We start from the raw sequence: 25314 nt of genomic DNA on the forward strand, positions 1-25314 counted from the left end.
TGTAGAACAGCCCTTAGCATGGCTGCCGATTATCCCCACTCTGCTTTTATCAAGACTAGTAGACACACTTCTTTTAACCTTCCTTCACAGGACGGGTTTTCTAAACTTCTGTTCATTTTCTGTTGCTCTCCTTGGGACTCAAACCAATTTCTCCTCATCTTTCCTAAAGTGTGCGGGGCCCAGAACTGGACACAGGACTCCAGCTGAGGCCTCCCCAGGGCCGAGCATGGTGGGACACCGACCTCCTACAACACTCACGTTAATACAGTCAAAACGATACCAGCCTTTTCCCCAGCCGCGTCAAAGAGTGACAGCCAGACAGCATCTGAGTAAGTCCATTAAAGACCATTCTCCCTCCCCCGATTATTCAAGACAAGGGACATTGGGAGTTTGAGAAATTAAATTCTACTTTATTCTTTTGAAAGCAAGAAATAAAAGCTAAATTCTGTCCCCCCCTCCCCAATCCAATGCCCAGGTCGGCACGGTGCATTTCAACCCCATCCCAGCACACTGGTGCTCCAGCCACACATGTGCCCCAGGGAAGGAGGAACAAGTTAAAGCTGGTAGAAAAGCGCTAACAATCCATGAGAGAGGCATTTGCCTGGCCTCCTCCTCTCAGCAACGGGGAGTCGCCGACCCCTCTCCACATCAATCCTCTTGGGGCATCACTGGTAGCCCTTTGGAGTTCAAGGATGACTCCACCCAGCACTCGTAGGACATTTCCTCTCTCTCTGGGACTTGTGCAGTGAGTTCACAGTTCTCAGCCTCAGCTCTCTGGCTCGCAAGAGCAAACAGTGCCCTTTCAAGGCCCAGGACACCGACCCACCCAGCCACCCTCTCCCCCTCCTGACTGTATCTCACATCTCTGCAGGGATCAGGCAGTCACTTCCTTCCCCATTTCAGTCCCTGACTCCTGGAGTGCGTATCCAGCACTCACCCTCAGTGCTTTGCTGACAGACACTGGTCATTTTCACTGTTCAAAGAAGAAGCAAATCTGATGTGAAAAGAAAATCAGTGAGGACTATTGTGGCAAATTATCATTTCTCTTTTGAAGTCCCCAAGAAATCTGAACTAGGTCCTTTAAAACTTATTATCAAAATACGTGACAGAACAGACTTCACCTAAAAGAGAAAAACCCACACTCCAGGGTGGGCTATAAACCACTTTCCTGTTCATGAAGTGAAATCCCAGAGAATTTTGAAAGTCAAAATCTGGGGAACAAATTTGCCCGTTTCCTGCTGAACAGGATAAAGCTCCTTTCCTCAGCACCGCCGCATTATTTGGCTGGTTATTGACAAAAGCTTTAGCATCCTAGTCATAAAAGAAAGGAAAAAAAGACAAACAGCCAAAAACTTCCTATATACAAATGATCTGGATTTGGCTGGAAAAACTCCAGATGCCACTTTACCAATAGCTGGAGCCTGGGCTTGTAGCTCAAACTGTACTTTGGGTTCATTTCAATTCCCCCTTCAGGAATGGGCCATTTTCTTCTCCAGCCCTCAGGGGCCTGACTGAGGATCAAAGAAATCAAAGCCTGGTTCCTAAGCATGGTGGGAAAGGACACTGTGGTAAATGACACACGTGAAGGTGGAGGGGTAGAAAGGGAAAAGGTTAAACCCTCCTCGGCTTGGGCAGAGGCTGCTCTGTGAGAGAAGATGTGTGAGCTTGATGGTGGGGGGAGGGAATCCCCCGGACTCACCCCGTCCCCTCAAATAACACAGAAGTTAAAACACCACATTATTTTGCTATTCCTGCTCCAGCTCTTTTAGACTCTATTGAATGCTGGCGGATAAGGGAGAAACAGCACAAACAGTTAAATGCTTTTCAGCAGAACCTGGAGCAATGTGAGGCTGTCTGGGAATGAGACAATCTCACTGCGAAGGGAGGACTTAGTGACTCTAACAATCACTTTGCTAATGGGGGATTGGAATAAACTGCTCAGGGTCAGTCTAGACTAGAAAAAGGGACGGAGGAACAAAGGAGACGCACCAGCTAATCCCAACCACTTCTCCTGCCCTAGACAGACGCTCGGAGGCTGATATTATCACTCCCCATTTATTCCCTCTCTGGAAGGCACAGATTTGTCTCTGGCCACCCCGCAAGCTGCTGGCAGAGTTGGGAACAGAGCTTATGTCTCCTGAATCCCAGGCCAGTGCTCTATCCAGTAGGCAACGCTGCTTCCCTCTCACAGGCTGATGCTGCAGTAGCAGAGGTGGGAAATCCAGACTTCCAACAAAATGCCCTGTATGAATCAGTCTCTGCTAATGGTGCTGTCTGAATGCAGCAGGGGCAGGGAGAAGGGGCAGAGGGGGTGAGTGATGAGGCAGCACCTCTCTACCCCTGTTCTCTCCCTCACCTCTTATCCCATCTTTTCCCACAGTCAAGCTATTCCTAGGGTCTCTCATCCTTGTGCATTCTCTGGTGTTTCGTGAGCTCTGAGCTCTTACTGAAGCTTTTCCCACAGTCAAGGCATTTATCAGGTCTCTCTCCTGTGTGGATTCTCCCATGTTTAGTAAGGTGTGGGCGCTGACTGAAAGTTTTCCCACAGTCCAAGCATTTATAGGGTCTGTCTCCTGTGTGGGTTCTCTTATGTGCAATAAGATTTGAGCTCTGACTAAAACTTTTGCCACATTCAAGGCATTTATAGGGTCTCTCTCCTGTGTGGGTTCTCTGATGTGTGATAAGCGCTGTGCTCCGAATAAAACTTTTCCCACATTTACAGCATTGAAAGGGTCTCTCTCCTGTGTGCACTCTCTGGTGTAGAATAAGTTGTGACTTCTCAATGAAGCTTTTCCCACACTCCAAGCATTCATACGGTCTCTCTCCTGTGTGCACTCTCTGGTGTAGAATAAGTTTTGACTTCTGAATGAAGCTTTTCCCGCAGTCTAAGCATTTATGGGGTCTCTCTCCTGTATGGATTCTCTGATGAACAGTAAGTTTTGTTCTGTCAACAAAACGTTTCCCACACTGAAGGCATTTATAATGTGTCTCTCCGATGTGGATTCTCCCATGTTTAGTAAGGTTTGAGCGGTATCTGAAAGTTTTCCCACACTCGTGGCATTTATAGGGTCTTTCTCCCGTGTGGATTCTCCTATGGTTAGCAAGGGCTGAACTTGCAATAAAACTTTTCCCACACTCAAGGCATCCATAGGGTCTCTCTCCTGTATGGGTTCGCTGATGTGTAATAAGTGTTGCACGCTGACTAAAACTTTTCCCACACTCACGGCATTTAAAGGGTTTCTCTCCCGTGTGCACTCTCTGGTGTACAATAAGCCTGGACTTGTGTATAAAGCTTTTCCCACAGGCAAAGCATTTATGGGGGCTCTCTCCTGTATGGATTCTCTGATGACTTGTAAGTTTTATTGTGTCAGGGAAACTTTTCCCACAGTCGAGGCATTTATAGGATTTGTCGCTTGTGTGGATACTCTGATGCTTAATAAGGTCTGAGCGCTTAATGAAAGTTTTCCCACAGTCAAGGCATTTATATGGTCTGTCTCCTGTATGTTCTCTCTGGTGTTCACTAAGCTTTGACTTCTGAATGAAGCTTTTCCCACAGTCAAAGCATTTATGGGGTCTCTCTCCTGTGTGGGTTTTCTGATGTGTATTAAGGGTTGATTTCACACTGAAACTTTTCCCACACTCGTGGCATTTATAGGGTCTTTCTCCCGTGTGGATTCTCCTATGTCTAGTAAGCGCTGAGTTCTCAATAAAACTTTTCCCACACTCAAGGCATCCATAGGGTCTCTCTCCTGTGTGGGTTCGCTGGTGTGTTATAAGCGCTGAGTTATGATTAAAACTTTTCCCACACTCACGGCATTTAAAGGGTCTCTCTCCTGTGTGGGTGATCTGATGTTTAATAAGTTCTGAGCTCCGAATAAAACCTTTCCCACACTCACAGCATATATAGGGTCTCTCTCCTGTGTGCACTCTCTGGTGTACAGTAAGCCTTGACTTCTGTATGAAGCTTTTGCCACAGTCAAAGCATTTATGGGGTCTCTCTCCTGTATGCATTCTCTGATGACTAGTAAGTTTTATTCTGCCAGTGAAACTTTTCCCACAGTCGAGGCATGTATAGGGTTTGTCGCCTGTGTGGATTCTCTGATGCTTAATAAGGTCTGAGCGCTTAATGAAAGTTTTCTCACACTCAAGGCATTTAAAGGATCTCTCTCCTGTGTGTACTCTCTGGTGTATAATAAGACATAGCTTCCTACTGAAGCTTTTCCCACAGTCCAAGCATTTATAGGACTTCTCTCCTGTGTGGGTTCTGTGATGTGACATAAGCTGTGACCACTGCCTAAAACTTTTCCCACACTCAAAGCATATATAGGGTTTCTCTCCCGTGTGCAGTCTCTGGTGTACAGTAAGACACAGTTTCCTACTGAAGCTTTTCCCACAGTCCAAGCATTTATAGGGCTTCTCTCCTGTGTGGATTCTGTTATGTGACATAAGCTGTGACCTCGCATTAAATCTTTTCCCACAGTCAAGGCATTTGTAGAGTTTCTCTTCATTGTGACTTGTCTGCTGGACTGTGGTTTCCTTGGGATCCTTCCATCCTCTGCCACATTCAGTGGATTTATCCAGTTTCTTCTCGGGATAGTTTCCCAGCTGCATCTCTGATCTGTGTCGATCTCCCCAGGCATTACCCTGTTCCAAGCCCTGGAAAAAATTCTCTTCAGCTTTTCTCAAAAACCCCTCCTGCGGTTCCACTTCCTCAGGACCTTCCTCCTGCTGATTCTCCTCCTTGTTCTCAATCACCATCCTATCACCTGCTGGGAGAGAGGGAATCCAGACAGGAGTCACTGCCTGTGCCAGGGAAAAAGGACAGAAAGGGGAATAGCAAAGAGGGAAAACACAACACAGTGACTGCTGGGGAGATGGAGACACTGGATTCTGCCTCCGCATCCCACCCCAACACTCCCAGGGAAGTAAAGTCAGGGAGGAAATTCCTGACAGTTAACAGGATGGGTGGGAAGCTGTGACTGATATTTGCCTTGATGATACGACATCTGCTGACTGCAGCCCTGATCTGGGTGAGACAGGGCAGAACTGAGGGCTCTCGATCATGGCACGTTTTGGGAGTCCCAGCTTTTTCCTTCACTTGACAGATGGTTCTGTCTCAGTTTCTCTGACTCCTCACCTGTGCAGGTGCCTCTCAGGCTCCCACTTTCCTCAGAGGCCTGGAGATCCGGGACCCACGGCTCTTCCCCCCGTTCCAGCCGGACAATCAGGTCAGGTTTGGGAATGGGGAATCCTGCTCAGGGGGTGAAATCAGGCAAGGTCAGGGCGCATGGAGCATTGGTAGAGTATCTGTCACAAGGAACATTCCCTGAGATTAACCTGACCCTACATGGGACTGTGGTAACTCAGCAGCACATAGCCGAGGCCGAGGAGGTATTGTTACCCCCTCACTAGGAGGCCTCAGGGTAGATGCTCTGGGGGACTTGCTGACACACACACACACAGCTCAGGTACTAAGCTCCTGCCTATTTCCAAGCCTGCAGCACCGAGAGCCCTGCCCACGGATGGAGCTAGTCCCAAGATGGCAGGTGAACAGTGTGTGAAGGAGAAATAATACAGGCAGGGCAATTTCCTGCTTCTAGCTCCTGGGCAGCTGGGGAGACGGGGATGAATTAGCCTGTCCGTTAGGTTTCTGACTCCCCTGTTCCCTTGAATGGGGTATGGAGATGCAAGTGTCTCTCATACTGGCATAGGGTCCGACTCAACCCCACCTCTGCCCCCGCCCCCCTCCACTTCTTCCATGAGGCCCCGATCCATCCTAGCTCCCATTTCAACCACTTCCCCAAAGTCCCCACCCCAATTCCCTCCTCCCTGCCCTTATTCTAACTCCTTCCCCAAATCCCTGCCCCGGCCCCACCCCCTGCCCTGAGTGCACCATCTTCCCGCTCCCTCTCCCGCCCCCCCTTCCAGCATGCAAACAGCTGATTGGCGCCGGCTGGGCGGGAAACACTGCGAGACAGGTGGAGGAGCGGGGACACTGTGCGCTCGGGGGAGAGGAGGAGGTAGGGCAGGGGAGCTTGGATGCTGTAGGGTGCAGAGCACCCACTAATTTTTCCCTCTGGGTGCTCCAGCCCAGAAGCACCCACGGAGTCGGGGCCTATGCACACTGGAGCTGTGGACTATGGGACCCTCCTCCTCCCCCAATCTAACTGACCAGGGAAGAACCTGACCAGAGTCAGATACTCAGACCCCACAGCTTCCAATAACCAAGGGGACGGGAATCCCTTACCCAGCGAGGTCACCGTCTCATGGTTCTCCTGCATGACGTCCCTGTAGAGGGCTCTCTGAGCGGGGTCCAGCAGAGCCCCCTGCCCCTGGGTGAAATACACAGCCACCTCCTCGAAGGTCACCGGCATCTGAAACAAGAGTTCCCCACTCAGCGCCTGTTGCCCCAACCACAGTCCCACTAATCGTGGCGGAGGAGGCCCAGAGAAGCAGAATCCCACCCCCACCCTGCTCAGAGCACTCAGGAGGCTTCAGGGGGTGGGAGAAGGTGAGAGCTCCTTGTCCCCCCAGCACACGGAGCAGGGCAGGGTCTTCTCATTTCCCACACGCCTGCCAGCCACAGGCTGATACGGGAAGCAGAGTTCTGAGCCTGGGACAGGAATCCCAAGAGCTTCCCTTTGTATTTCACAGCAGCCTCTGGCCAGTGGGGTCAGGCTCCAGCCCTGGGAGTCTGGTCAGTTTTCCCAGCCCTGCCAGAGGGATGTTTCCTGTATGAGAAATGGGGGAATGTTCCCTCCTTTCCCACACGCCAATGGGCCTGTTCAGAAAATCAGGCTCCAAGTTGAATGTGTCCCAGCAGGTTTCTCCTGCCCCTCCCCTTCTACAGCAACTTCCCCCCCACCCCGCAGCTGCCTGAAAATCCCCTACCTGAGTTGGCTCCATCACAGCCATTTCCCTTCCCTGTCCCCTGGAAGACGGACGTGATTCTTCAGCCTGTCAGGGCGAGAGAGGCGATGGGGGAGGTTTCAGAAGGGCCTTGAGTCCATTTCACACCCCGATTCCCCTCACGCTCTCTCCCTGCACACAGATGCTTTGGACTCTGCCATTCTGGGAAAACCCTCAGTCACTTTAGTACAACACAGATGCAGCCCCTCCCACCAGCACTAAGACACCCCCTGAGACACTTTTAAACACCCCCAGGGACAGAGTCATAGAATCATAGAATCTCAGGGTTGGAAGGGACCTCAGGAGGTCATCTAGTCCAACCCCTGCTCAAAGCAGGACCAATCCCCTACTAAATCGTCCCAGCCAGGGCTTTGTCAAGCCTGACCTTAAAAACCTCTAAGGAAGGAGATTCCATCACCTCCCTAGGTAACCCATTCCAGGGCTTCACCACTCTCTGAGTGAAAACGTTTTTCCTAATATTCAACCTAAACCTCCCCCACTGCAACTTGAGACCATTACTCCTTGTTCTGTCATCGGGTACCACTGACAACAGTCTAGATCCATCCTCTTTGGAATCCCCTTTCAGGTAGCTGAAAGCAGCTATTAACTCCCCCCTCATTCTTCTCCTCTGCAGACTAAACAAACCCAGTTCCCTCAGCCTCTCCTCATACGTCATGTGCTCCAGCCCCCTAATCATTTTTGTTGCCCTCCGCTGGACTCTTTCCAAGTTTTCTACATCCTTCTTGTAGTGTGGGGCCCAAAACTGGACACAGTACTCCAGATGAAGCCTCACCAATGTTGAATAGAGGGAAACGATCACATCCCTCGATCTGCTGGCAATGCCCCTACTTATACTGCCCAAAAGGCCATTCGCCATTCGCCTTCTTGGCAACAACTGTTGACTGATATCCAGCTTCTCGTCCACTATAACCCCTAGGTCCTTTTCTGCAGAACTGCTGCCTAGCCACTCGGTCCCTAGTTTATAACAGTGAATGGGATTCTTCTGTCCTAAGTGCAGGACTCTGTACTCGTCCTTGTTGAACCTCAACAGGTTTCTTTTGGCCCAGTCCTCTAATTTGTCTAGGTCCCTCTGTATTCTATCCCTACCCTCCAGCGTATCTACCACTCCTCCCAGTTTAGTATCATCTGCAAACTTGCTGAGTGCAGTCCACGCCATCCTCCAGATCATTAATGAAGATATTGAACAAAACCGGTCCCAGGATCGATCCTTGGGGCACTCTACTTGAAACGGGCTGCCGACTAGACATGGAGCCGTTGATCACTACCCGTTGAGCCCAACGATCTAGCCAGCTTTCTATCCACCTTATAGTCCAATCGTCCAGCCCATACTACTTTCACTTGCTGGCAAGAATACTGTGGGAGTCTCTGAGATAAATGCTAGAAAAGAGCAGAATCAAAGGAGCCACTTTGGGAGATTCCTTCTCACATTGTCCCCGAGGGCAGCAAATCCCCCAGCAGCGCAGGGACTAGGCAGAGGCAGGATCTGGCTTCTCCTCTGTCAGCTCCTCCCCTTGTTCCCAGGAGAGTCAGTCGGCCCAGGGGGATGCTGGGAATGGATCCGGGCAGGGCTGGGAACCTCCCTTCTCACTTACTGCTCCTGCTGTCCCTGCCAGTCTCTTCTCTTTCCCTTTCTGTCCCCTTCCTTTTCTCTCCTCCCCTCTGCCTGGGACAACTAGTGCCTGTCCCGTTCCCATGGGCGTTTGCTGTCCAGTGTGAGCCTGGCTGTGTCACTGGGGGCAGCAGCTCTGGGACCCCCAGGCACATGGGGAGCCCCTCTCCCTCCCGGTACAAACTCACCAGCAGGTCCCTGAACGGGGCCCTTTGTGCAGAGTCACTGTCCTGCCCGGCCCCAGCCCTTTCCCCCGGGTCTCCCCATCACCTGCAGGCTCCGGCTCAGGGGCTGGTGTGGGCAGAGCCCGGGGCTGCCCCAGGGGCTGGTTCTATCCACCAGAGAAAGCTATCTGTTTGTCCCATCCCCCATCCCCCCCGCTCCCCGGTTGGACACAGACGGGGGTTAATGAGGGTCTCTCCTTGGCAAAGACCCTGCTGTGGGAGCAGCAGCTGCTCAGTCTGGGACCCAGATCAAAATGCAGGAGGCAACATCAACCCAATATCATGGGAAAGGCTCCCTTAGAGTCACGGATATTTTTAGTAAAACTCATGGACAGATCACAGGCTGTAAACAAAATATCACGGCCCATGATCTGTCCATGACTTGTACTATACCCCTGACTAATTCTTGGGAGTGCCGTAGGTGCTTGGGGGGTTGGGGCACAGGTGCTGGGAGTTAGCAGCCTGGGGGGGGTCCGCAGGAGCTTGGGGGAGGGCGGTCTAGGGGTCGCTGTGGGCGCTCGGGTGGGAGCAGCCCAAGACCCTGCTGGTGTTCTGGGGCGGGGCAGGCTGGGCTCGCAGGCTCCCTACCCAGCTTCTCAGAAGCAGCGACATCTCCCTCCCTAAGCTTCTAGCTTCCATGACCTCCTGTGACAAACTCGCAGCCTTAATCATGAGCAGACAGAGAAAGACAACAGCCTCCTCTGCCTTAGCAGTAACCTGCCCCTCCATATGAGGGCAGTTCAGTGGCTGCAGATTTCGTTTGCCCACCTGGACACCAGAACAGAACCAGCTTGAACCAATATGCTTAACTGAACTGGAACCAGACTTAAAACATCATTTTTCCTCTTTCTCAGTGAACTTGAATCTGAATCGAACTTGAAGAAAAAACGGCTACCTGTTGAAATGAAGTTTCAGCAATTTTTCAGCTCAATATTTGACAAAATAAAATAAAACCTACTCTGATCTCACTCATTATAGAACAAGACACCAAAGCACCACCCAGGCATGTGATCGCTACCGGAACAGCCTGTCCCAGTAGGAGAAGAGAAGGGGGCAGCCCACAGGAGCAGGGAGAGAGCGGGGAGAGAAGTGGGGGCTCCCTGTCCCAGAAGTTAACATGAACTCTTCAAGGCCAAGGAAAAAGGCTGCTCAATTCTTCTTCCCCTTAAGACAAGTCTCTTCTCACCCACCCCTTGGGGCAGCTCCTCCCTCCCATTGCCCCACCTGAGGCAGGCCCCATGCCCCAAATTCAGTTCCCCACTGAAGCAAGCCACAGGGCTCACTCCCAACCCCCTCCCCGCTTCTGGGGACCGCCCGGTAACTGAACTGGAACCGAACATGCCGACTGCCACTGAACCCAAACCAAACCCCAATTCCACTCCTTGCAGCGACTCTGGTTGGACATCGAATCCTGCGCAGAAATCAGACCAGCCCCTGTTCAGTGCTGTCAGCCCAGGAATCAGACCCCCACCCCCCCTCCCCAAAATAAGGAAATTGTCTTTAAACACAAATATGAAATTGGAAGCTGGGTGTGTGTGTGGAGGGACTCTGGGTGGACATTTGCCCTTTGGGGAAAATCTCTTGCCCGCCCCTATCTCTGGGTAACCACCTTTTCTAAATGCAAAAGCAGGACACATGCAGGAGCCCCGTCCCTCCTCTCCCCAAGGCCACACCCCCTGCTCCACCTCTTTCCCCTGAGGTCTGTCCAGGGGGAAGCCGGGCCGTGATAACACCTGCACAGGGAGCCCAGGCTACTGCAGGGAGCCCCGGACCCTCCACCTGCCCTGGGCAGGGGGCTGGATTGCCGAATAGGGTGACCAGGTCTCTGATTTTGGACTGGAACACCTGGTCAAAAAGGGATCCTGGAGGCTCCAGTCAGCACCGCTCACCGGGCCATAGACTGTCCTGTTGGCAGCGCCACACAGCAGGGCTGGCAGGCTCCCAGCCAGCCTTCGCGCCATACGATTTTGGGCAAGCAGCCAGCATGTCCAGCTCCTAGGCTTAGGGATGGCCAGGGGGTTCTGTGCACTTCCCCCACCTCCCGCCCGCAGGCACAGCTCCCAGTGGCCAGTCGGGCCAGGGCCGGGGACAAACTAGCCCCACTCGCGATTGCTCAGCAGGTGGCTGTTGAGGGATCATGGTGCGTGCTTCTCCCGCTGCTGCCAGCCCTCTTCTCCTCGCGGTGCTCCTGTGGCTGGGCTCCAGCTGTGGCACCTCCCCGTGCAGTGACCCCACGGGCTGTCGCCCCATCCCCAGCACCCAGGAGTTCGAGGTATAGATCCTCATCTCCGAGTGCTGGGAGTGAGGCTGCTGGCGGGGAAGGGAGAATGAGACCAGGGCCGGCCTTCTGGGTGAGAGGGCTGTAGGGGGGAAGGACCTGAGCTGCAAGGGGCAGTTGGATGATCAGCCGAGCCAGGTAACTTCTGAGGAGCATGGTTGCCCCTCCCCCCCCTCCACTGCCCTGTGCAGCCACCACTGCTCCTGTCCCCCGCCTCCTTCCTCCCCGGAGCCCCCGGCCACTCGGACTGGGAGCGTCCTCCTCCCTGTTGTGTGGGGTGGGAGGCTGATGCTGAGGTGTCCCGCTCCCATGTACCCAATTTACACTAAGTTGGGGCAGGGCCGGTGCAAGGATTTTTTGCATCCTAGGAAAAACTTCCACCGGGCGCACACACCCCGGAGAATCACTTATTATAAATTTTCAGAAATGAATACAGGGCAGTCACTTCTTACACGGGGGTTCGGTTCTAAGGTCAGTGCGTAAGAGGAAAATTGTGTATAGTGAAAATTACCATAAAGTACAGTGTACACTAGAACAGGGATCCTCAACCTACAGCACACTTGCCAAAGTTGGCAGGAGAGCTGATTTTTTTTTTTTTTTTAATGGCAGGATGCGAGTCCCGGCCACCGCTGAGCCTGCTGCAGGCCTGGGGTTCCGTTCACTCAGCTGCCAGCCAGGGTCCCAGCCAGCGACTCCGCTCAGCCTCCTGCCATTCACCCAGGTCAGCAGGAGGCTGAGCGGGGCTGGTGGCTGAGACCCTGGCTGGCAAGGGGGCGGCAGCTGGAACCCCAGGCCAGCAGCGGGCTGAGCGGGGGCGGCGGCTGAGACCTCAGCCCGCTGCCAGCCGGGGTCCCAGCCGCCGGCTCAGCTGAGTCTCCTGCCGGCCTGAGCGAACGGAACCCCAGGCCGGCGGATGGAACCCTGGGTGAACGGAACCCAGACCGTGCACCTGGGCTGGCAGGAGGCTGAGCGGGGCTGGCTGGGACCCCAGCAGGCTGAGTGGGGCTTTCGGCTGGCGTCTGAGTGAACAGAACCCCAGGTCGGCAGCAGGCTCAGCGGCGGCTGGGACCTGCAGCCTGCCATTAAAAAAAAAATCGGCTTGCGTGCCACCTTTGGCATTTCTGCCGTAGGTTGAGGACTCCTGTTCTACTGTATACTCTTGTGTATTGTACTTTATGGCAATTTTCACTATACACGATTTTCCTCTTATGCGGTGACTTTAGAACCTAACCCCCTGTACGATGTGACTCCACTGTAACGTAAAAAAAAAATGGGGGGCACTGCTTTTTGGCACCCCCACATCTTGGCGCCTTAGGCAGTTGCCTAGTTCGCCTAGTGGTTACACCGGCCCTGAGCTGGGGTGACATGGGACAGGGGGAATGTGTGTGTGCTGCTGCCTCTCTGGGTCCAGCTGTTTATGTCTGAACAAGCCTTCAGGTGCCTGACCAACCCTGAGTGCTTTCTTAAAGAGACAGTGCTAGGAGGTCAGCATCAGGAGCTGCTGTTCTCCTGCCCTGTCCTTACACAGCCCAGGCAGGGAACGTGACCTGGGTGCAGGGAGCCCCGACCTCGTTCCTCCCCTCACAGCCCCCTAGGGGTGCATGGGGCAGAGGAGCAGCAGTTCAGTGGGGGAGCGAGCAGCAATGCCAGCTGCTCCATCCCTGCATCCAGGTCAGTTTCCCCACGTGGGTGCCGGAGGGGGATGCAGAACTTAGGAGCACAGGAGGGGGGTAGGAGTTGGGGTGAAGGGGGCACAATGTAGGGGTTAGTGTGCAGGAGGGGGCAGGGGTTAGGGACAAAGGGGGCACAGTGCAGGGGTCAGGGGTGAAGGGAGAGCAGGGAGGCCATTGAGGTGACAATGCTCCAGGCCCACAGGGGCCAGGGGCACCAAAACGCAAGTTCGCCCAGGGTGCCGTTTTCGCTAAGGCCGGCCCTGATCTCAGGGTCCTACGGGGGGGGGGGGGGGGGGGAAGGAGTCTCTGGTTAGGCAAGTGTGGGCCCCTCCCACATTCCAACTGTGGCAGCTCCTGGCACCTGTGTGGGCCTTGCAGGGAAAATGGGTGGGGGAGAGTGAACAAAGGGGGGGGGGTGAAGCGAGCGGGGGCGGGGCCTCACCGAAAGGTGCGGGGGCAGGGGCGGGAGTCGGCCAAGCTGGGAACCCCAGAGCATCCCCGGGCCCCTGCCGGCCCCCCAGCGCAGGCGGCGAGTCTGGGTCTCTCCACTGCAGACTGGGAGGCTCCTACGGCCGGGATCCAGCCTCTGGCTGGCCGGGGGTGGGGAAGGGCGGGGGGGGCACCAAGGGGCGGGGCCTCGTGGAGAAGGGGGGGGCTAAGGCCCCCTCAGTCCCACCCCTGGGGAACAGGCGGGCGCTACGCCGAGCCTCGCGCATGCGCAGAGCCCTGGCACCGGGAACCATGGAGTCGTTTAGCCCGAGTCCCGCCACTTCGGGACACACGGTCCCCTGCCCATCCCCCCGCTGGTTTGGCCGCTCCTAGGGGAACAAATCCCCGCTGGCTGCTGGGCGGGGCACCCCCCTCCCCCGCCCTTACCCCATGGGGCGGGGAGCCGCCTTGTGTCTCCCCCACCCTCCGCCTGGTCCCTGCCCCGCCAGGCTCCTCCCAGCCTCCGCTCCCGACCCCCCCCCCTTTGCTTCAGTGACCCCCCCACATCTTCCCTCAGCCCCATCATCCCCCTGCACCGCCCCAGCCTCCCTCCAGTGCAACCACCGCCCCTGCCCCCTCCTGCCCCCGGCCTCGCACACCCTGTTCCCGCCTCAGCCCCCTCCCGCCCCCCGTGTCACTCTCCCGCCCCCAGCCCGGCCCGGCCCGGCCGGGCTCCCCCCGCCCCGCCCCCACCGGGGCTGGCGGCAGCTTTCCCGGGCCCCGGGCGGGAATCGCAGCCAGCTCCGCGGGGAGCAGCCCGGGGCCAAACCTCCCCTGCAGCCCGGGGGTGCCGGGGGGGGGGCGGGTCTCTCTCACCTTCCCTCCGAGCGGGGCCCCCCGGGGCAGGGGCCGGGCCGGGCTGGGGGCTCTGCCCTGGGAGAGGCTCCTGGGGGGGAGCAGCGGGAAGGGCCCTGCTGGAGATTCCCCTCTCCCGGCTGCAGCCAGGGCTCCGGGCTCCCAGCACCAGCCGCCCCCCGGGGCTCGGGGATCTCGCCAGGAGCCTGGGAGCCAGAGTCACCGCAGCGGCTGCGAGTCACTTCCTGCGGCCGGGACGCAGCGAGCCCGGCCATTGCTCCCAGCCAGCGGCTCCTGGGTCCTAGCGATCAACCCAGCGCGTTGCAGCCCCCCCGTCTCAGATCCTGCCTCCTGGGGACTCACCGCCCCGGGCACGGGCCGCTTCTCCCAGCGCTATGTAGGTGCCCTGCCTAGAAGCCTCAGGATCAATGTGGGGGCAGAAGGGAGCCGGGCAGGTCCCGGGGCGGGGGGAGAAGGGGGGTTTCTAGGGAGACTCGGGTTGTCCCAGAGGATCCAGGGGTGAGGGGAGCCGGGACGCTCTGTGTGTGATTCGCTCTGGTAACAGGCTGGCACAGGGAGCAGGTGGGCAGAGCTGGGCTCTTGTCTCCACACCACACTCACTGGCTACCAGCCCTGAGCCGGAGCTCCCGGCTCTGCTCCCCTCGCTCCGGTCATGGAGCTGTCAGAGTTGTGGCACTGGGCTCTTCCGGTTACTTCTTACTCTAGACCAGGGGTGGCCAACCTGAGCCTGAGAAGGAGCCGGAATTTACCAATGTACATTATCATTTGCCAAAGAGTCACAGTAATACATCAGCAGCCCCCCCACCCATCATCTCCTGCCCCCACTCCCAGCACCTCCCACCCACTTGCAGACCCATCAATCAATACCGCTCCTTCCCTCCCCACACCTCCCAATCAGCTGTTTCATAGCATGCAGGAGGCTCTGGGGGGAGGGGGAGGAGCGAGGGCAAGGCAGGCTCAGGGGAAGGGGTGGAGTGGGGGCAGGGCCTGTAGCAGAGCTAGGGGTTGAGCAGTGAGCTCCCCCCAGCACATTGGGAAGGTGGCATCAGTAGCTCCAGCCCCGGAGTTGGTGCTTATAGAAGGAGCCACTTATTAACTTCAGGGGAGCCACAGGTTGGCCACCCCTGGTCTAGATGAACCCATCCCTGAGCTCTATTTAAACCCCCTTCATATCTGCCCCCCTCCCAGGATCCACTCTGCCCCTCTCCTGGCTGGCTCCCCCATGTGGGCACTGACTGCAGCTCCCCGTTGGGCACCTGGGTGTCAGCAGCAAAGCTCCTGTTGCTCTGGGTCAGGGACTGGTGCTCTGCCAACTCAGGATAGTCCCCTATTCAGGGGCGGCTCTAGCTTTTTTGCCACCCCAAGCACGGCAGGCAGGCTGCTTTTGGCTGCTGCCTGCAGGAGGTCCCCGGGCCCGTGGATTCGGCGGCTTGCCTGCAGGAGGTCCCCGGGCCCGTGGATTCGGCGGCTTGCCTGCAGGAGGTCCACCAGTCCCACAGATTCGGTGTAAGCGCCGCCGAATTGCCGCCGAATCCGCAGGACCGGCAGATCTCCTGTAGGCGCACTGCCGAAGGCTGCCTGACTGCCACCCTCACAGGGATGGGTAGGGCACCCCCCGCAGCTTGCTGCCCCAAGCACATGCTTGGAGCGCTGGTGCCCGGAGCCACCGCTGCCCCTATTTCCTCCCACCCCCATCATTTTCCAACTGTCACCAAAATCATCCACCTTCTCTTCATGGGCACCCAGAGAATCCCCTGAAATGTTGGAATTGATCAGATGCAGCCATTGAAATAGACCAGTGCCCCCAAGGTAAGGGCAGGGCCTCATTTTGCTAGGCCAAAACCAGATCAAGTTATTAGAAGCACTCTTCGGCTATGGCTACTGATGCAGCCGCGCCACTGTACGCTCTCTAGTGCAGGGGTTTGCAGTACAATTTTTTGGTAACCTCAGAGCACGGCCACCAACTTTTGCTGATGGCCACTCTGACAATTTTTCTTAAAATACTTAATTAATTTTAGGAAAAACAAACACATTTGCACATATCGATGCCCATATCCTGGTAATTTATTAATGTTGGGTTTATTGGGCTTTTTTTGCAGACTCCATAATAAAAATAATGTACAGTTACCGCTATTCTTTACTGGACGTACACAGAATAGAAACACAAATAAGGTGTTTCGCATGTTCTTCTCTTTTGTTAATTGTTGTTTCTTTTCCTTTTTTGCTTGCTTTTTATTTAAAAGATTTGCTAGCTAGTAAGTCTGGCTCTGTGAAAAGTGATGTTTGTATGTTTGTTAATATCACGTTTCACAGCAGCAGACTTGCTAGCGAGCTGGGAGGCAGCGAAAAGTGATTAACAAACCTACAACTATCACTTTTCACAGCAGACTTACACAGGCCCAGCAACCTGGGGGACAAAGTAAGCCCAGGATGGGAAGTGGGTAGGGCAGCAACGGGGGCCAGCAGCGATGAGGGTGGTGGTGGTTGCGGGGGAGGGTTGAGCCCGGGGCAGGAGCCCAAAGCCCCATGGCTTGAGCCTGCTGCCTGCCAGCCCAAGGCTGAAGCCGGAAACCTGAGCCCCACCGCCCCAGACAAGATGGGAACTCACTCCAGCTGCCTCGTCCTCCAGCATTTGAGGCTCCAGAAAGAGGCAGGGCTGAACCCCTGCTGGCAGTCCCACAGGAGGGGGCAGCAGTTTTGCACCCACCCATTTGCCCCCCATCACAGCCCAGGAGGCTGTGGCAGCAAGTTATGTTAGTGAGAGAAACTCAAAAATAAAAATAAAAAAAAAAGCCTCCCCTGAAGCTCTGCTCTGGGCATGGGCAGAAGGTATAATAGACCAAGGAGGCCCAGGTTGTGATGGTCCTGCCTGCGCTCTGCCTCTTTCCACTGTGTTCCTCCTCTGGACTTCCTGAGCAGGTGGCTCGGCTGGCTCGGGCTGCTCTTACTGGAAATTCCAGGAGGCGGGCGGGTGCCTTCCCCAGCCTTGCAGGAGGAACCACTGGACCCTGGGACCCAACTGAATTCAGGGGACAACTAAGGGATTACAGGGATGGGAGTGTGGAGGGGGGTCATAGGTTCAGAACTGGGGATCCAGAGGGGGACACTGAGAGAACCCCGGACAGCACCCACTGCTCCTCAAAGCTGTCTAGGGAGCCAGCAGGTGTTGCCCAGAGGAACTCTGCCCGGATGCATGAGACAAGGGAGGAACTGAAATAGGCCCCACAGTCGCAGAGCACCTCCTCATCCAGCATCTTCCCCCTGGGATTGTAAATGGCCACTTTGGTCAGGGCCAGGAGGACGTTGATGGGGTCTTGTGACTTCGTGGGGCCACAGACACGGTGTGAATATATAAAGAGGTGTGGGGTAAAGTGCAGCCAGAACCTCAAGAGGAGGTTCTGGAGGAGCCGGAATAGGGGCTGGAATCTGGCACATTCTACATAGGTGTGTGCCAGGTTCTCACTCACACTGCAAAAGGGACAGGTGTTGGGAATGGAGGTGAACCATACCAGGTACACACCTGTGCTCACAGTTCCATGAAGGAGCCTCCAACCGATATTCATGGCGGGCCGTGGAACCAGGCTGGACTATACGCTGGCTCACCGGGGTTCCTAACCCTCTACAGGCGCTAGAAAGTCTGGCCACCTGGTATCCTGGGCAGGACATGAGGGTGAGGAAGTGGGCCTAGTGATCACGGCCACAACCCTGGACTGCCAAGGGGGTCTTGGGAACGGGAGTCTGGGCCCTCCCGCTTTACCGGGCTCCGACCCAGGGCCCTTTTAGCTACCAGTAACCTGGCAAACAAGACTACTTAAGTCTGTCCTCCCAGGCCTCTTCCTCTCGTCTTCCACCCTGGGGTCACCTCAGTCCAAGGCCATCGCCTCACTGGAAAATCCAAATCCCAAGGAAGCAAGAGGGACTCACCACTGTCCAGGGCCACAGAATACTTCCCTCTGCTTGTCTATGCGGACGGTCCTCCCTTTTCTCACAGAGGGCCCCTTTAGGCAGCTGTATCAGAGACTTTAGGTTTCACAGTGCTCTGCTCTACTGGAGATGTGGACTGCAGGTCTGCTCATCTTCAGCACTGCTCCCAACTGAACTAATTGACTGTCTTTTAATTCCTCCAGCAGATGGAGCATTTGCTGCAGGTGCAGCGGGACAGAGCTGGCTAAGCCCAAAACGAGCCCTTAACCCCTTGTTGCTCAGTGTGGGGCTGGTGCACCCCATCCCAAGGACACTTCAGAGGAGCTCAAGGAAGAGGCTGCACCTATTGTTAACCTGCAAGGCAGAGTAAGGACTGGCAGAGCCCTGGGGAGTTTGTGTGGGGAGCTGAAGGCTGGAGGTGACAGGGAACTGACACCCAGCTCAGCAGCACCACATCCCCCTCGCACTGAGGCAGGGGCGTAACAAGGAGATTCACAATCCAGGGCACCCTGAGAAAATGTCACAGCCGGAACCTGCAGTGTGTGGAGCTCAGGGATGGTGAAATAACAGCTCCAAGGGGCTTAAAAAAACAAAAACAAACAAGAAAACCCAACTCCAATGGTGGGGATTCCACAAGCTCCCTTGCAAGCTATTCCAGAGCTCAAATACCCTCCTGGTTAGAAAGTTTTGCTAATCTCTACCCTAAATCTCCCTTGCAGCTTAACACTTTAGGGTCCCCCCTTCAGTGGCCATGGAGCACAACTGCTCCCCAGTCTCTGCAGAACAGCCCTTAGCATGGCTGCAGACCATCCCCAGTCTGCGTTTCTCACGACTAATAGACCCACTTCTTTTAATCTTCCTCCACAGGACGGGTTTTCTAAACTTCTGTTCATTTTCTGTTGCTCTCCTCGGGACTCAATCCAATTTGTCCTCATCTTTCCTAAAGTGTGCGGGGCCCAGAACTGGACACAGGACTCCAGCTGAGGCCTCCCCAGGGCTGAGCAGAGCGGGACAGCGACCTCCTACAACACTCACGTTACTACACCCCAGAATGATATCAGCCTTTTCCCCAGCTCCCCCTCCCCCATTATTCAAGACAAGGGACACTGGGAGTTTGAGAAACTAAATTCTACTTTATTCTTTTCAAACCAAGATCTAAATGCTAAATCCCAACCCCTCCTCCCCCCTCCCATCTAATGCCCAGCTCGGCACATTGAGGCTCAAGCCACACACACGCCCCAGGGAACGAGGAGCAAGTTGAAGCTGGTAGAAAAGCACTAACAATCCAAGAGAGAGGCATTTGCCCTGCCTCCTCCTCTCAGCAATGGGGAGTCGCCGACCCCTCTCCACATCAGTCCTCTTGGAGCTTCATTTGTAGCCCTTCAGAGTTCAAGGAGGGTCCAGAGTTCACCCAGCACTTGTAGGACATTTCCTCTCTCTCTGGGACTTGTGCAGTGAGTTCACAGTTCTCAGACTCAGCTCTCTGGCTTGCAAGGGCAAACAGCGCCCTTTCAAGGCCCTGCTCGCCCCCCACCCTCCCGCCTGTATCTCGCATCTCTGCAGGGATCAGGCAGTCACTTCCTTCCCCATTGCAGTCCCTGACTCCTGGAGTACGTATCCAGCACTCACCCACATTGTTTTTGCTAATAGACACTGGTCATTTTCATTATTCAAAGAAGAAGCAAATCTGATATGAAAAGAAAATCAGTGAGGACTATTGTGGCAAATTATCATTTCTCTTTGGAAGTCCCCAAGAAATCTGAGCTATATGCCGTCAAACTAATTTAATGTCAAATACGTGACAGAACAGCCTTCACCTAAAAGAGAAAAACCCACACACCAGGGTGGGCTATAAACCACTTTCCCGTTCATGAAGTGAAATCCCAGAGAATCCTAAAACTCAAATCTTGGGAACAAATTTGCCCGTTTCCTGCTGAACAGGCTAAAGCTCCTTTCCTCAGCACCGCCACATTATTTGGCTGGTTACTGACAAAAGCTTTATCATCATCATCAAAAAAGAAAGAGGAAAAAAAACCAAATCACCAAAAACTTCCTATCTACAAATGATCTGGATTTGGCTGGAAAAACTCCAGATGCCACTTTACCAATAGCTGGAGGCTGCGCTTGAAGCTCAAACTGTGCTTTGGGTTCATTTCAATTCCCCCTTCAGGAATGGGCCATTTTCTTCTCCAGCCCTCAGGGGCCTGACTGAGGATCAAAGAAATCAAAGCCTGGTTCCTAAGCATGGTGGGCAAAGGACACTGTGGTAAATGACACACGTGAAGGTGGAGGAGTAGAAAGGGAAAAGGTTAAACTCTGCACGGCTTGGGCAGAGGCTGCTCTGTGAGAGAAGATGTGTGAGCTTCATGGGGGGCGGGAGGGAATCCCCTGGACTCACCCCGTCCCCTCAAATAACACAGAAGTTAAAACACCACATTATTTTGCTATTCCTGCTCCAGCTCATTTAGACTCTATTGAATGCTGGCGGATAAGGGAGAAACAGCACAAACAGTGAAATGCTTTTCAGCAGAACCTGGAGCAATGTGAGGCTGTCCGGGAATGAGACAATCTCACTGCGAAGGGGGGACTTAGTGACTCTAACAATCACTTTGCTAATGGGGGATTGGAATGAACTGCTCAGGGTCAGTCTAGACTAGAAAAAGGGACGGAGGAACAAAGGAGACGCACCAGCTAATCCCAACCACTTCTCCTGCCCTAGACAGACGCTCGGAGGCTGATATTATCACTCCCCATTTATTCCCTCTCTGGAAGGCACAGATTTGTCTCGGGTCACCCTAGAAGTTGCTGGCAGCTTTGGGAACAGACCTTAGGTCTCCTGAGTCCCAGGCCAGTACTCTATCCACTAGGCAACGCTGTTTCCCTCTCACAGGCTGATGCTGCTGTAGCAGAGGTGGGAAATCCAGACTGCCAACTAAAGGCCCTGTGGGAGTCAGTCTCTGCTAATGGTGTTGTCTGAATGCAGGGGGGGCAGGGAGAAGGGGCAGAGGGGGTGAGTGATGAGGCAGCACCTCTCTACCCCTGTGCTCTCCCTCCCCTCTTATCCCATCATCCCCAAACACTCGATAGCCCAGCACCCAGCTCCCCCTGCTTCCCAGCTACTCCAGCCCCAGCCATTCAACCCGCAGTGTCCTCCCCAGAACCCATCGCCCTGGTCCCTTAATGGTGGATCCCCCAGAGCCCAGCGCCCTGGGGAATTCGGGGAGGGGAGGACTTACCAGCTGCCAGGGACACTCCCCATAGAGGAAAAAGCTCCAGGTCATTGGGGGAGCGTAGCCTGGGGGCTGGTGGAAGACCAGTGTGTAGAGTGAAGGTGGGGCCTGGCCTTAGTGTCCTTTTCCTCATCTCCATGGCAGGCGGATACCGGCTGGGAGGGGAAGGGAGTGAGGGACTTCAGCCAGGCAGGGGGAGCGGCTGGAGGAGTTTCTCTCTCTCACTTCCCCCATCTGTGGCCCATAAGCTCAGCAGCCAGAGCTGCTGCAGGGGGGAGGGGCTGATGGGGGCTTCTCCTCCTCTGCCCGAGGTTTGCTGAGACCAGGCAGAGCCAGAGGGTCCCTGACCAGCTGCTGCTCGGCTGCTGCTGGATCCTCCCCCCAGCGATGGGCAGCTGGATCCTTGGCAGCCAAACACCCCTGATGTGTGTGGGAATGAGGAAATGGGTTTGTCACCATGACTGGCCCCAGTCAGGGCCCTGAGAGAATTTCCCTGCTGTGTGGAGGAGTCTCTGACGTCCAATATTATGTTTGCTCCCCTTGGACCATGTCCCACACTAAGAACATCTCAGAGGTTTCTTCCCTGTGTGGATTTGCAGATGCCTGATACTCTGGGAGCATCAAATTAACCTTCCCCCACATTCAAAGTCTCGCTGTTGTGTGGGTCACTGAAGTGTCAAGTCAAATTGAATCTTTTCCTGCAGTCAAGCGATTCCTAGCATCTCTCACCCTTGTGGCTTCTCTCATGCTTGGTCAGCGCTGAGCTCTTACTGAAGCTTTCCCCACAATCGAGGCATTTATAATGCATCTTTCTGGTGTGGATTTTCCCATGTCTAGTAAGATTTGAGCGGTAACGGAAAGTTTTACCACACACAAGGCATCCATAGGGTCTCTCTCCTGTGTGGGTTCGCTGATGTGTAATAAGATGATCACTCTGACTAAAACCTTTCCCACACTCGTGGCATTTAAAGGGTTTCTCTCCCGTGTGCACTCGCTGGTGCAAAATAAGCCTGCACTTGTGTATGAAGCTTTTCCCACAGTCAAAGCACTTATGGGGCCCCTCTCCTGTGTGGATTCTCTGATGTCTAGTAAGTTTTATTCTGTCAGGGAAACTTTCCCCACAGTCGAGGCATTTATATGGTCTCTCTCCATGATGTTCTCTCTGGTGTTCACTAAGCTTTGACTTCTGAAAGAAGCTTTTCCCACAGTCCAAGCATTTATGGGGTCTCTCTCCTGTGTGCGTTTTCTGATGTAGATTAAGGGTTGATTTCACATTGAAACTTTTCCCACACTCCTGGCATTTATAGGGTCTTTCTCCTGTGTGGATTCTCCTATGTCTAAGAAGTCCTGTGCTCTCACTAAAACATTTCCCACACTCAAGGCATTTATAGGGTCTCTCTCCTGTGTGGGTTTTCCGATGCGCATTAAGGGTTGATTTCAAACTGAAACTTTTCCCACACTCGAGGCATTCATAGGGTCGCTCTCCAGTGTGAGTTCTCTCATGTTCAATAAGTGCTGCATTTTGAATAAAACCTTTCCCACACTCAAAGCATTTATAAGGTCTCTCTCCTGTGTGGATTTGCTGATGTGTAATAAGCTTTGAGTTCTGAATAAAACTTTCCCCACACTCATGGCATTTAAAGGGTCTCTCTCCTGTGTGGATGATTTCATGTCTAATAAGCCCTGAGCCCTGAATAAAACCTTTCCCACACTCACGGCATATATAGGGTCTCTCTCCTGTGTGTACTCTCTGGTGTACAGTAAGCCTTGACTTCTGTATGAAGCTTTTCCCACAGTCAAAGCATTTATGGGGTCTCTCTCCTGTGTGTACTCTCTGGTGTACAATAAGCCTGGACTTGTGTACGAAGCTTTTCCCACAGTCTAAGCATTTATAGGGTTTCTCTCCTGTGTGCAGTCTCTGGTGTGTAGTAAAGCCTGACCTCTGACGGAAGCTCTTCCCACAGTCCAAGCATTCATAGGACTTCTCTCCTGTGTGGGTTCTCCGATGTGTAAGAAGGTTTGCACTGAAATGGAATCTTTTCCCACACTCAAGGCATTTGTAGGGTTTCTCTTCATTGTGACTTGTCTTCTGGATGGTGGTTTCCTTGGGATCCTTCCATCCTCCATCACATTCAGAGGATTCATCCAGTTTCTTCCTGGAATAGTTTCCCAGCTGCATCTCTGATCCGTGTTGATCTCCCCAGGCTTCTCCCTGTTCCAAGCACTGGGAAAAATTCCCTTCAGCTCTGCTCAAAAACCTCCCATGCGGATCCACTTGCTCAGGACCTTCCTGCTGCTGATTCTCCTCTTTGTTCTCACTCACTGTCCCATCACCTGCCAGGAGACAGAGAAGCCAGACAGGAGTCACTGCCTGTGCCAGGGGGAAAGGACAGGAAGAGGAATAGCAAAGAGGGAAAACACAACACAGTGACTGCTGCGGAGATGGAGACACTGGATTCTGTCTCCGCATCCCACCCCAACACTCCCAGGGAAGGAAAGTCAGGGAGGAAATTCCTGACAGTTAACAGGATGGGTGGGAAGCCATGACTGATATATGCCTTGATGATACAACACCTGCTGACTGCAGCCCTGACTTGGGTGAGACGGGGCAGAACTGGGGGCTCCTGCTCTTGCTCATGGCACATTTCAGAGTCCCAGCTTTTTCCTTCACTCACCAGATGTTTCTGTCTCAGTTTCCCTGACTCCTCACCTGTGTAGGTGCCTCTCGGGCTCACACTTTCCTCAGAGGCCTGGAGATCTGGGATCCACGGCTCTTCCCCTCGTTCCAGCTGGGAGATCAGGTCAGGTTTGGGAACGGGGAATCCTGCTCAGGGAGTGAAATCAGGCAAGCTCAAGACACATGGAGCATTGGTAGAGTATCTGTCACAAGGAACATTCCCTGAGATTAACCTGACCCTACATGGGACTGTGGTAACTCAGAGCCCTTGGGAGCAGCAGATATCCGAGGCCATGGAGGGGTTGTTATCCCCTCACTAGGAGGTCTCAGGGTAGATGCTCTGGGGGACATGCTGACACACACACAGTTTGGGTGTTAAACTCCTGCCTATTTCCAAGCCTGCAGCACCGAGAGCCCTCCCCACAGATGGAGCAAGGTGAACAGTGTGTGAAGGAGAAAAAATACAGGCAGGACAATCCCCTGCTTCTGGCTCCTGGGCAGCTGGAGAGACGGGGATTAATTAGCCTGTCCATTAGGTTTCTGACTCCCATGTTCCCTTGAATGGGGTATGGAGATGCAAGTCTCTCTCATAGTGGCTTAGGCACCGACTTCCCCTCTTTTCCGTGGGTGCTCAACCCCGCCTCTGTCCCTGGCCCTGCCTCTAGCCACCCCTTCCTCACCCCCATATCAACCCCTTCCCCGAAGTCCCTGCCCCAACTCCGCCCCCTATTCTAACTCCTTCCCCAAATCCCTGTCTCGGCCCCGCATCCTCCCGAGTGCGCCATGTTCCCATTCCTCCCCCGCCCCACCGAGTGTGCAAACCGCTGTTTGGCGGGGACCCGGCACACTCGGGGGAGAAGGAGGAGGTAGGGCAGGGGAGCTTTGCTGCCGTAGGGTGCAGAGCACCCACGGAGTCGGGGCCTATGCACACTGGAGCTGTGAACTATGCGACCCTCCTCCTCCTCCAATCTAACTGACCAGAGAAGATCCTGACCAGAGTCAGATACGCAAACCTCATAACTTCCAATAGCTGAGGCCACAGGAATCCCTTACCCAGCGAGGTCACTGTCTCATGGTTCTCCTGCATGACGTCCCTGTAGAGGGCTCTCCGAGCGGGGTCCAGCAGAGCCCCTGCCCCTGGGTGAAATACACAGCCACCTCCTCGAAGGTCACCGGCCTCTGAAACAACAAGAGTCCCTCACTCAGGGCCTGCTGCCCCAGCCACAATCCCAGTAGTTATGAGGGAGGAGACCCAGAAAAGCAGAATCCCACCCCAACCCTGCCCAGGGCAAGGAGGCTTCAGGGGGTGGGAGAAGGTGACAGCTCCTTGTCCCCCCAGCACACGGAGCAGGGCAGGGTCTTCTCATTTCCCACACACCTGCCAGCCACAGGCACAGGGACAGGAACAGGAATCCTAACAGCTTCCCTGCGTATTTCACAGCAGCCTCTGCCCAGTGGGGTCAG

The 25314-nt window shown here is 54.5% G+C and overlaps 2 protein-coding genes across 3 annotated transcripts; both read right to left on the minus strand.

The window, feature by feature from the left end:
• Window positions 1–392: 392 nt before the first annotated feature.
• On the minus strand, window positions 393–6411 carry LOC123345240 (zinc finger protein 585B-like). 2 transcript variants are annotated; one of them, XM_044981974.1, is made up of 3 exons: window positions 6248–6411; window positions 5138–5251; window positions 393–4766 (listed from the first exon to the last, which is right to left on the minus strand). In XM_044981974.1, exons 1-3 carry the CDS (start codon window positions 6372–6374, stop codon window positions 2392–2394), a joined length of 2616 nt encoding a protein of 871 aa, XP_044837909.1. In that variant the 5' UTR covers window positions 6375–6411; the 3' UTR covers window positions 393–2391. The 2 variants fall into 2 exon arrangements, with proteins under 2 accessions (XP_044837909.1, XP_044837908.1); XM_044981973.1 differs by having other exon boundaries at window positions 393–4769.
• A 14863-nt stretch (window positions 6412–21274) lies between these two features.
• LOC123345249 (zinc finger protein 345-like) lies at window positions 21275–24959 on the minus strand. Its single transcript, XM_044981992.1, has 3 exons — window positions 24904–24959; window positions 23884–24000; window positions 21275–23507 (listed from the first exon to the last, which is right to left on the minus strand). The coding sequence occupies exons 1-3, from the start codon at window positions 24935–24937 to the stop codon at window positions 21889–21891; spliced, it is 1770 nt and encodes a 589-aa protein (XP_044837927.1). The 5' UTR covers window positions 24938–24959; the 3' UTR covers window positions 21275–21888.
• Window positions 24960–25314: the final 355 nt, after the last annotated feature.

This window comes from Mauremys mutica, chromosome 12, assembly GCF_020497125.1.
Source record: "Mauremys mutica isolate MM-2020 ecotype Southern chromosome 12, ASM2049712v1, whole genome shotgun sequence".
Taxonomy (NCBI): Eukaryota; Metazoa; Chordata; order Testudines; family Geoemydidae; genus Mauremys; species Mauremys mutica.